This window comes from Melopsittacus undulatus, chromosome 1 (genome assembly GCF_012275295.1).
Source record: "Melopsittacus undulatus isolate bMelUnd1 chromosome 1, bMelUnd1.mat.Z, whole genome shotgun sequence".
NCBI lineage: Eukaryota > Metazoa > Chordata > Aves > Psittaciformes > Psittaculidae > Melopsittacus > Melopsittacus undulatus.
Window position 1 is genome coordinate 86,800,281 of NC_047527.1, and position 12,533 is coordinate 86,812,813.

General features: G+C 43.4%; 1 protein-coding gene across 1 annotated transcript; it reads left to right on the forward strand.

The window, feature by feature from the left end:
• The first annotated feature begins 10,096 nt into the window (after positions 1 to 10,096).
• PPP1R3G (protein phosphatase 1 regulatory subunit 3G) lies at positions 10,097 to 12,155 on the forward strand. The gene has a single exon (XM_034064543.1). The coding sequence runs from the start codon at positions 10,097 to 10,099 to the stop codon at positions 10,904 to 10,906; it is 810 nt and encodes a 269-aa protein (XP_033920434.1). The 3' UTR covers positions 10,907 to 12,155.
• The last annotated feature ends 378 nt before the right edge of the window (positions 12,156 to 12,533 follow it).

Below are 12,533 nucleotides of genomic sequence, written 5' to 3' on the forward strand. Positions count from 1 at the left end.
ACTTTTGGTTCCCCAAGACTGGCCTGGCTACTCTTGATCTTGTTGAGTCATCCTTACATCTGCAAGTAGGATGCTTGAATAGAAAGGATCTGGGTAAGACTGCTTATATGACTAGGAGATAGTGGTATGTAGGCAAGAGAGACATTAACTACCAGAAATCAGTTCGTAATTGAGACTCTGCAATCTGTAATTTACTTAAAAGATTCAGAATTATATCCTGTACTCATTTACAGCAGTGTAAGTTTGGAATTATAACCTTGATATCAGTGACATTATTCACAGAATAAAACAAGTCCAATATGATGAGCAGTGACCTACTTACTACTACTGAAAACATGGTAACATAGAGCAGTAAAAACTTTCTGTTGACTTTAACTGTGCTCATGCACTTCAGTTTGAAAATGTTTCAAGAAGGCACCATGCTGTAAAGAGCTTGAAAACAACTCAGTGGAAAGAAGTCACTTCATTTTCAAAATAAAGGTACCCCTTAATAAGAAGTGCTGCAATTCACATCCTACTCTGTCTCCCAAACAAACAACTGAAGTGAGTTCAGTCCTTCTGCTTCACCAAGTGAAAAGATAAACAACACAGTTTTGGCACCATTAGGTTGCGTTTAGTCTATCATATTATAGAGACATTAGAAATTATCTGCTGAATCATGGAAGTAGCAGCCTTTAAATGTCTCATCAGTTTGGGAGTGAAAAGAAATAGGAGACGTGGGATTTGTCTTTTTGTTTTAGTTGGGTATGAAAATGGAGGCAGAAGCAGAGTTACAGCAGATTAGTAGTCCAGATACCAGCAAAGAAAACATATTTAGCTAAACTTATTCTTAAACATTTACTGAATGATAACGTGAACTATGTATTATCTGCGGATGGCTCATAAATGGAACTGCCCTGGATTGTGCCAAGCCACAGTAGTGGGAACAAAGAGCCTGAAAGAACTTTATTAAGGTCACAATCCCAATTCATGATGATATGAATCATGATGATGTTCTTTGATAAGGTGTTCATCCATGATCATATGCTACCTACATGGCTGGAGGACTTGTACTTGATTTGATTCAAATTGCAAAGAATTCAGGAAAGGAAAGGATGGTCCTGCCATGAAGGCAAGTGATTTCTAGCCTAAAGGGACTAAATTTTATTGCTGTTAATGCACCTAACAATGCTATGGAAATTGCTTAAACTAACTTGGTTACCTATTGCATATTGCTAACTTTCTACCCTGAGAACTCAAGCAGTCAGATTTATGAGGTACTGAGCACTTACAGCTCTAGCTGAAATCAAAAGAAGTGATGCTCTGAACCTATAAAAAAACCTTCTATACTGATAAGCAACCTCAAAAGTCAAGTTGCACTTTTCCAAAGTGAGCATTTAGAATAAGTGGACACTTTTTACCTTTACCTCTCTGCAGCTCAGCTCACTGATGGTAAAATCAGGAATAATATCACAGTAGTCTACTCTTTCTGGAGCACTTGAAAGATTGTGGTGCTGAGCACTGTGGAGGATCACATGAGAACATTCGATCACACCTCCAGAGCAGGACTCAAATACTATTCAATAAGAAAGGCCTATAGCTACACATTGAGCAATGTGGGGAAAAGCAGTGACACAACCATTGAGTAGCCATCTATCTTGTGTGCTTAATGAGGCAGTTTGAGGGAAAAATGGCCTAAGAATGTGTAATTAAAGGCTGTAATCTAAATGATGCACTGAAAAAGGCTATATTAAGGTAATAAAGACAATATGACTTTGGGCAATTTCTACATATCATTTCTCAAATCTGTATTCTCAACATTCTTTTAACATGGATTTTTCTGTGGGTAATTAATATAAAGCTTTGTTATACTCTTTAGAAAAAAAGTATCAATGCATTGATGTGAAGAAATACAGCATACATCCCCATTGAAATGTGGACACTACAACAGAGTATATTTTACCTGAGTTTGCATGACAAGGTTTATGTATATCTGTTTAAGATTGCTGTTGTTTAGCACAAACTTCAGCTAGGATTATGTATTGAGAGAAATTACTAGGGGTTCTTCAAGAAGCTGTAGCAGATGTGAGGTTGTACATGAAAGTAAGCACAGAACTTTCAGTGACTAAACCTAGTATCATTTAGCTAATTAGTTTTATATTTTACAATGCTTGTAACATTTTATAACATCAGCTTGAGGGAACATATCTCGCAGTCCTGCAAAGCAGTGACTTCACTGATACTACTCAGATGTTCCAACTACGCATATATTTGCAATTAAATACTTGCTAAAATTAATTGTAGGCTTAGGTCAAATTGTTTAACTTGACCATCAGCAGCAGTGCAGTTTGTTCAACAATTCTTTGCAAATATCCAGTACAGGTGCTGGTCACCCTGATCATTATTTTTTCCTGCACTGTTCTGTGCACCCAGGTTCCTCTATTGCATTTGTCAATGCATTAACAAGTCTGCCATTTTCACAGCTCAGATGATAAGAGTATAGTGGAGGTAGGGAAGAAGAAAGCAGCTTCCTAAGATAATAGTAATTTTATCACATGAAAACATGACTAAAGCATCTGCTTTGGCTTTCATTCTACAATGCTGGAAATCTGCTACAGCTGGAACAGTTAAAGATTTTCTGAAGACAGGAAATAGCATCTTTTTCAACAAAATTGCCATTTTGTCATAATTTCTTCTTAAAAAAAAAAACAACCAAAAAAACTAACTGTAAAATTGTTTGTTTCCTTACTAGGGGACACAGCAATATTTTTTTTAATACCTCTATGAACTTTCTATAAGCTTTTATATGACAGGTTCACCAACAGCCCTGACTTCACATTCACATGCCTCCTCCTCTTTCATCCTCTAACCAGTGATTCCTGCTTTCTCTTCTCCCCACTCCAGGACTTCAGCAGGTTACCTCCTGAAGTGTGCTAACACACCCTTTCATTTTGTTTGATGCTATGTTTCTGTCCTGCATTAGTACTCTGGCAAGAATATGTGTGCCTGCTGTTAAAAAACTTCAACTCTGCTTTGCTTCAGATAGAAGAAGGTCCTTATTTTAAAGTGTTAGACAATAGTGGTTCAGTGTGCAGGACAGGTGATCTTTTACATGTTGCTTCAATTTTTAATTCTATTGCTAGAGAAGAATGTATTTGCAATTAAATGAAATTTAAAAGCAATTACAATCAACCACACCACCAGATGGAGCTCCTTTTCTGCCTTTCCAGCTGTAGGTGGAAACTGGGGGACAGAATTCACTGAGACTGTGGGACTTAACTGTATTTATAGCAAATAAATAGAAAAGTCTAATTTTTTAATTTTAGTGATGCAGGACTGAGCATCTCTGCATTCATCTATGGCTATTTCAGGTGTTCTTTCATTTGGATACTGTTACTTTTGAAAATCCTGTTTCTTGTTCATGCACTTGAGAGTTGTCAGGTAGTTGCTTACTTGTTAGAATGGTACAGTATTATTAAAGTAGCATATATTTCTGCTCTTTATATTTTCTACTGTAAAAACTATTAACATTCTTTAGGAACTCAAATCTTTCTTTGTTCAGACCACTACATATTCTATCTTATTCACTGAAATTCAACTCTAAAGTCTTCTGTGTTTTTAGCAGTCCTATATTGTGTTACAGACAGCTAGTTGCTAGTACATATATATATGTATGTATATACATGCACACATCAGCTGAAGTGATAATCTTCATAAGTCATAAGAATCAGTATAACTGTGATAAACATTCTCTCTTTTACAGGATATACTCTATCAAATGCCTGTTTGGCCACCTACTATCATAGTTTAGCAAGTGAGAACAAACTATAACTGAAGCAGTCCTGGAGAGGTGCAAAGAGACAGGGTTGAATTTATTCCTTTTTCAGCAGTTTGAAAAAATACACATTCAAACAAACCTTTTTTAACCTAAGAGTGATACAGCAAGATTACTTAGAAAGCCTATTACCATGCTTTAGCCCAAGTGAAAGAAATGTGAGACACATGTAACTTACCTGGTTGTGACTGCTGGACTGAAAAGGTTGGTCTGTATTTGCCAGGAGTTATTAGAACAGGCTATTACTGCACAGCTCTATTTTCCCAAAAGACAGGGAGGTATCAGAGCTGGTGAGGTCAGGTCAGCATTCCATTATGCCACATCAAACAAGACTTTAAAGACCAGTGGAGGTTTTGCTAGCTGATGTCGTGAAGGTCCTTCTGACCAGCTGGCCAGTTCCGTTGCTTTCAGAGAGTCCAAGCGAGTTCATGCTGCTGTTGATTTTGAGTGAACTACACAACTTGCTGCTTGTGACAAACACAGAAATACTAAACAGGATCAATGTGACTACAAGTTCATGTCGTTTTCCATTTTCATGCCTTATTTCCAATGGGCAAAAAACCTAGAGGGAAAAAAAAATAATGCCATGGACATCTAATACTCATGTGCTAACAACACAAAAAGCTGGTCTAGAGATAATGTTGATTTTTGTCTTTCATATACTTTCTGGGGGTTCATTTTAGAGCATATGTCAAGCACTTGGAATTCTGGAGTGTCCTTAGCCAAGAAGTGAATATATCTCCTGTCTGAACATGTTTCCTTTCAGCGTTTTAAGAAGACATTGATTTTTCTTTTCCAGAGGCAGTCTGCTAGGTGGCAGGGCAGGAGCACAATGCAGCCATTTAAGGCAGATGGCAAGAAAAAAGTTGATTATATTAATAGTCCAGTAACAGTTTTGGGGGTAGAATGCCCTTTGTATCAAGCTACTCTGGGTAAGACAGAGCTTATTTCTCACTGAAGTCCAAAGCAATATACTAGCATACTGTAGAGTAAGAATTTGATCCAAACTGTATTTTTCCTAGATTGCTAAATAAAAAAAAAATACATAACCGTAGAGGTTTTACATGTGAGAACCTGGACCCTAGTGTTCATCAGAAACCTTTGAAAGAGATGTGGTTCTGCAGCTTTCTGGAGATTCACACTAAAACAAACAAAACCCATAAAACAAAAACCTTTTCAACTCCTATGCTGTGAATACATTTGGAAAGCTGAAACATTTTTCTCACTGATAATCTGACTTTTTCCTTTTCAAAGACACTCTATTTGAGTTAAATTGTTAAAATGCAACTGTAAGTCTCTCTATTAGAATGGCAGCTTGTACATGGGAGGGGGTTTTATTGTGATATAATTTATGTGACAAATGATTGAAGATTTTCAGTGCACCACATGAAAATAGAAGAGAAATATCTTATAAATATCAGAAGTTTTAATCCAAATCTTGACCCCTGTAAAAGCTGCAAGAACCAAACAATGCTTCGGGAATCTTAGTGAATGGAAAGTTTTTGTGTAACATGGCTTTGTCACACTTAATGCCAACTCCAGTCTGAATTTAGTGTTTGTTCAAGCACTTGGAATCTTTTCCATACAATTTCTGCAAACCAGAAAGTAAAAAAAAAAAATCCTTTGTACCATATATCACAAAGAATGGGCTTGATTTTATACCAGATGCAGAGAAATCTCAGAGGTACCGAAATCAATTACAAAAGTCCGCCTCTGAAGAGGTTAGCATTTCACCCAAATAGAGAGACATTCCTTGCCTTATTGCAAAATACTTACTAATTGAAAAGGATATCCCACATCATTACAGGAAACACAGCAATTGCTGTAATTCAGGAAAACTTAATAAATATATTTTCATACATTTAAAGTAATTGCACAGATGCAAGTCTGCTGAGAGATAAGACCAAATATACAGCAGACGTCTTTTAAAGTGACTGACTGAGAGACTCAAAGCTCTAAAGGATTTTGCTTGCTGAGCAAATTAGCTCTAAATCTTCATACTTAAGATTTGGAAGCTAAAGTAATCACTTCCAAAGATTTTTTCCCATTTCAGTACTTTTTCCATTACAGATCTAATGCATGTCCTTTTTGGAGTGCAGCTGCTTGGTTCTGCTGCATAAAGAAGATAATTAGGTCTAGTAATCTAACTTCTGAAGTATTTCTATTCAGACTGTATAGATTCATGGAGTTTTTCATTCAGTGCTTGACCATTCACACAAACACAGTAAACTGAAATCCTGTCCTGATTAAAAGCACAGAGAAGCTAGAATTTCCCATGGGATAGGGAGCATTCTTTTTCTAATAAATGAGGATGCTATTAATATCACCCCTGCCATTTTTGTACAAGCAATGTGACTGTCAAAACTGGGATGGAGAACTACATGATTTTCAAAATGAAGCAAGAAGACTGGATGAATGAATGCCACTAGAATTTGACAAAAGATGTTACTAATTTTGTGATTGAACTGTGATAATTTCTGCATATTTCTAAGTCCCCATAAATTGTTTCATAGTGCTTAGGAGTTATTACACATACATGTTTTCTGATAAACTATTGTCATGGGAGATTTTCTTAGCAAACACTGGAGTGGGAAATTGGAGAGACTTGGCATATTCGAAGTAGGTGAACCCAGAAGAAGAATAATTTCTTCCTGGGCTAGCTGTGAAATCCACTAGTTTTGGATTTGAAGGTTGAAGCTAGTATTAAAAGTGCATAAAAAAAAAAGATGAACAGTGTTTGAACAGACTTCTGGATTACATTGTGTGGTTGAGCTTAATCAACAGAGTCTTCCAGTTGACTCTGGGTGTCTGCAAATAGGTATTTTCATGTTCATTTTGTGTTCAAATGATGACTATCAATCCAAGCGGCTTGATCAATTAATTAAATTGCACAACAAATAGAGCTCCAACCCAAAAGTCTGATATAACAGGTCCTGAGAAATACATACCTGTGCAATCGGAGTGAGAACTGAGAAAGCAATACCATGGATCACTCACCAGTGATTTGTCCATTCATTTGGGTTTTTTTAAATACCACTCAGTAGCCATCTTAGGATGCAAACACTTCTGTGACATGGTTTAGTGTGAGGTGTCCCTGCCCATGGCAGGGGGGTTGGAACTAGATAATCTTAAGGACCTTTTTAACCCTAACTATTCTATGATTCCATGATTCTGTGTGTATTGAGTGCAGGATGGGGACGAGGTGGGCAGCTGGGAAACAAGAAGCAGGGAAATGAAAGAAAGTCCTGTCTTGATCCTTTGTGCTGTTTATGACCTTAAACATATCTGGTCAAAGCCCAGGGGATGCAAAAAGCTTCCTGACAGTGTCTGCTGTCTCTCTTTTACTAGGAAAACCCTCTGCTTTTATCTCAGCATTTTCTTTAATAACAAATGTGGTAAATAGAAGCCTGAGATCCTGGTTGCCCCATTCCTTCTGAAGAGTCCATTTTGAAACATGTGAGAGGCAACACTAAATGCCTCCTTAACTAATGTCCACTGGCGTAATTTGTCACATAGTTGAGCACCCTTTGTAGAGGTTTATCTGATTTTAAACTGCTCCCTGTCAGAATGGTTGCAGTCGATTACCACTAAAAATCCAGCTTCCCTTTGTATGCTGTTAATTGCCTGATTTTAATTCTTCTCCTGCAATACAGATTCCTGTTGCCTTAACTGCTTTTGCTTAATTTCTGTGAACAGTAGTTGTTTTTGCAGGCCTGTTTCCCAGACTTATGGAATGTATATAGGAAATGTATATTAATTGCTACAATATTACTTAACTTTCATCAATATTTACATTAAGTTTCTCTTTTTGCTATCTCTTATTTTGCTTGAACCTTTAACATTCCTCTGTAATTTCTAGAAGTCCAAATGGTTTTTGCCTAACCAGCAAATGGCAGTTTTTCCCCTTGCTACTTAAAACATTTGTTAATGATTTGGAAAGCTGAAGAAGCATGCGTTAGTGGAATAAACACCACAAGAGGAAGTAAATCTGTTCTCTTCATTTCTGCTTTTCTTCACCATAAAACAGATATTGCTCTGAGAAAGCAGTAGTGTTGTATTTTATCTAAAAAACCTTGGATACATGGTAAGTACTAAGCACCATTACCTACACATCATCTATTATTTCGAGCTCGGTAATCTGAAAGGCTGCAAGCCTCGGAGAGGTGAGTGATGAAGCCTCATTTCCAGGAATAGGTAAGAAGGCATCTGCATTCCAACCTGTGGTCATAGAAATGCATGCTAACAGGAGAGTGGTGCAATATTGTTGTCCACTGCTCCATTACAGCCACCAGCAAGTCAGGAGTGATGGTGAAAGCAGGTGATAGCAGTGCCTTCCCTGCCAGTGGTTCAGTGCGAGAAGACCATCAGGCTCCTCCTTATACTGCATTGCATGCCTCAGCTGAGTAACTAGGGAGCATTCTCTGTGGTTTAGTATGATCCAGTTGAGTCTGGTTAGTTCAAAGAGCTGAAACGGTGGCACAGCAGCACACCTCGACTGGACTAGGCAAAGGAGTGCTCCCCTGAGGAGCTCAGACAACAGCTTGCAGCAGAACAGCGGTGATGAGCAGTTGATGGCAAACTGATATTCATCATGTTTTCCATTAGCACAGCTAGTGCCAGTGAGAATGTTTGTCCTTTGTTCCCTTTTCCTACAACACTCTAAAACAAACTACTAACCATGTTGAGTGCAAGATCAGGAGCTGGAGCAGTCAGATTATTTGGCACTTCTAAGTAACTGCTGTTTGTCTCCTCAGTCAAGGTGTAGTAAGAATACCCTCACAGGTTTATCTGCTAGGAAAACCATTTAGTGATGTTTCTGCTGCTTTGGCACTCATTCCTCTGCAAGACCAAGGCTGCACACTCAGATGAGCTGCACTGTAATCATTAACATTGGGAGGCTGCTTTTTGGCAACCAGACTAATGCTAAAAATAAAACAAACTATTCAAAGGAAAAAAACCCATATAAACCCATAGTGGGAGTATGTTGCTTCAGAAAGTACCATGTTATCTGCAGATGCTTTTTAGTGTCCCTCCCATGAGTAAAAGAATGGAGGAAAGTTTAATAATATGATGTTTCTCCAATCACCTGTGCAAGTCACCCCAGACAACAGAAGTGACACACACGAAAGATAGAATTAAGTTTGGAAAATTCTCAGATATGCATCTCACCATACTAACAAAACTCTTGTTATAAGAATGCTCTTTACTATACATCATCCTTAGAAAATAAAACAGAAAGGAATTCTATTTCTCTTTATTGATTACATTGTAAAGTCTGTATTTTGTTTCTCATTCCTGTTTTTTCATTTGTTTAACTGGAAACTTTAAAGACAGTCTGACCTTCAAGAGGGGTGATGTACATACTTGTGTGTGCTTCCTGAGACTTTGGACTTGGTTTTCCACAAGTAGAGTACTGCTGATAGCAAGTGTAGGTAAAACGTGGTTAAGGAGACTTTCTTACAGAATTCATCATACTTTTAAAAGCCTTTGGTGTTCCCTTTACCTCTGGGGCTCTGTCCTCGAGCTCAGGTCTCAAAGCTCTTCTCTGCAGTTAGAATGGCTGGTAACCAACTTAAGCATAGAGGCCGCGGCTCTCACAACCTCTCAGCCGCAGAACACGGACGTCCGATGAGGAGCCGGGTACAGGGGCCGGACCCGGCGCTGCTGGGGGGCGGGGGAGGCTGAGCCCCGATGCGGGGGCCGCTCCCCGCCTCTGCCCCCAGCAGGGGGCCGTGACCCCGCGGTGGTGCCAGCGCGGAGCTGGGCGACGTCCTTGTTAATCCAGACCCCCGGGGCTCGTTCTTCGGGGCGTCTCCGACGGGTGGAAGGAAGCCTAAATGACGATGAGGAAGGCGATAATAATTAACTGTAATGGTGACGAAGCCCGCTCCAGCAGCCCGGGACCCCATTTTTCCACCCCGCTGCACTCGCAGTGGCGGCGGCAGCGGGGGTTGAAGGACACCGGCAGACCCCGCTGGCTCCGTGGGGCGCGGCTGTGCCTGCCCACCCCGTCTGTGACCCCCGGCCCTCTGAACGCCCGCCGGTGCTGCTCGCCGCTCTCCCCCTGCGCCGCTGTGCCGGGAGCCCCTGCGCGGGCTGCAGGCGGGAGGACGTGCGTGCCCGCCCGTCGCGGCTGCTGCCATCCCGGTACCGCCCGCTGCGGGAGGTCCCGCCCGCGGGGAGGCTCCGGGGCCTGCGGAGGGGGCTCCGGATAAAGCGGTGCCGGCCCTCCCGCTCACCGCCACAGGGGCGGCCGGGACGGGCCCAGCGGGGCGCCCCGCCATGGCGAGCCCCGCACGCCCGCGGCAGGAGCCGGCGGCGGGGGAGCGGCGGCTTCTTGGCGCGGCCCCGACGGTGCCCCACGACGCCAAGCTGATGCTGCTGGAGCTGCGCCGCTGCGGGCGGCCGCCGTCCCCTGGCCCCGGCGAGCGGAGGGAGGAGGTGGAGGAGGAGGCAGAGGAGGAGGAGGAAGAGGAAGAGGAGGAAGCGGCGGCGGGCGAAGACTGTTGCAGCAAGTGCAAGAAGCGGGTGCAGTTCGCTGACTCGCTGGGGCTGAGCCTCGCCAGCGTCAAGCACTTCAGCGACGCCGAGGAGCCGCAGGTGCCACCCGCCGCGCTGTCCCGCCTGCAGAGCCCGGCCGCCGCCGAGCAGGACCCGCTGCCTGTCGGTGAGGACCCGCCGCAGCCCACGCCGCGCCTGGTGCCCGACTTCCCCGACGGCGGGGAGCCCAGCGTCGAGCGGCTGCAGCGGCAGCGAGTCTGCCTGGAGCGGCTGGGGCGGCCAGCGGCGCCCACCGACGTGCGGGGCACGGTGCGAGTGCTGGGCGGCCCCGGCCCCCAGGAGGTGACGGTGCGCTACACCTTCAACGAGTGGCTCTCCTTCTTGGACGTCCCGGCCGCTCCGCTGCCCCCCGACCCGCCGGCAGAGCGCTACTGCTTCACCCTGCCTGTCCCGCCGAGCCTGCGGGAGGGCTCGGCCCTTCACTTCGCCATCCGGTACCGCGGCCAGCAAGGCGAGTTCTGGGACAACAACGGCGGCCGCAACTACACGCTGCGGTGCTGCGGCTGCCCCGAGATAGCCCCCCGCGATTGATGGGCGCCCGACTGGGAGGGCAGGGGCAGGCGGCCGCAGCCCCATGCCCGAGGCCCTCTCGGGAGAGCCTCACCCCGGAGAGTCCCCCAAACCTGGTGGTTTTTGAGCGGCCGCTTCTTTTTTTCCAGCAAAGGATGGACGTGCATAGTGTCGCGTTGCTGTGGCTTGTGGAACCGTTTACTTTTTACTTTGTGGAGAGATGAGACTGAGTAGGGCTTTGCATTTTCCCTCTTGAAGTGAATTTTTGTGATCTTGATTCAGGCTTGACTGCACCTACCTGATTAGTCAGAGCTGCACAGAGCGCTAGTGTGAAAACTTTGTGATGTGTTTGCTCCAGATGTAGCTTTGGATCCAGGTTTTCCTGTTCTCACATCCATTTCAGAGACAGTACTGCGACAGCAGTGGTGTGCTTTGTGTTATCAGTTATTTTGTTAGTTGAATGGACTCCATGACAATATGATTCACTGCTGTGAGCACCCGTCAACCTCACGACAGGCTTGCCTGTCTGTACCACCTTTACTGTGCCTGCGGCATCTCTGAACAACAGCCTGTTTTGAGGCTGGCTCTGGGGCTGAACTGGGCTGCTCTGGTTTTTGTCACTCCACACACTTCGATACCGCTCCCTGCCTTCCCCAGGCCTGTGCACACATCCCTCCTGGCTAATAGCAGCCAACAGGGACTTCTGCAAAAATGTTTTTGCTTAAAATAGACTGGTGACTTCTCGCACGGATGAGAAGTCTAAAACCGGGACAGAGGAGGAGTCAAAGCATTTGCTGATGCTGCATTTATCAGGAGAACTTTGGTAACACCTTTGAGTAACGCACTGTGAAGTAAAAGCTGGTGTCTGTCTTGCACACAGTTCGGCATTTCCAGGTTTGGGGAGTGGTGACTGGTTTGGATGACCTTCTCCCACAGGAGGATGCGACACAGAGGGTGTCCTGAGTAACACATGAAAACAAGTGCCTTAGTTCAGCTCTCCTTGTACTACATTTTGCACCACATTTCTCAAGTATTTCTAATTTATTCAGCTTATTTTGCTACATACTTTTCAGTGTTTGTATGTTGCTGGGAAAGGGGTTTGTTGTGCTCACGGTTGGGCTTTGTCACGCTGGGCACTTGAAACTGTTTCTGAAGTCTTCACTCTTGCCCTGCAAGCTTGGTTGACTACTACTGGTGCCCCAAGCCCTGAAATTAAGCAAAAAGTACCAATGAGAATGGGTTTGTAAGAATAAAAAAAGCTTTAAAAAAGTGAAAAAGCTCACCATTACACATCCTTCTTTCTGTGTGTAGCAAAACATAACGGGATACTTACTGTTTTTGCAACCTGCTGCACTCCTGCCCTACCATGTGGGGTGCAGAGGGGCTCAAGCTGTTGGTGTGCCTCGCTGTAACTGAGGATGTTGCCTGTCTATAGGCAGCAAGGCAAATTGCCCTGTAAGACCCTGATGGCCCTGTATGCTCTTGTAAGGGGCATCTTGGGCAGAGCTGTGATGTGAGGAGCCTTTACTAGCATGGGTGGTAAACAGGCAGGTATTGGTTGAGTTTTGTTCTGGCTCTTCTGCAGCTTTGACTCTGCTCGTTTTCTTCTGATAGTGTCTTAATTTTGAGGGTAGTCCTTTTGATGAAA

Coding starts and splice junctions, on each gene's coding strand:
- PPP1R3G (XM_034064543.1), top strand. CDS start 10,097: ATGGCGAGCCCCGCACGCCCGCGGCAGGAGCCGGCGGCGGGGGAGCGG.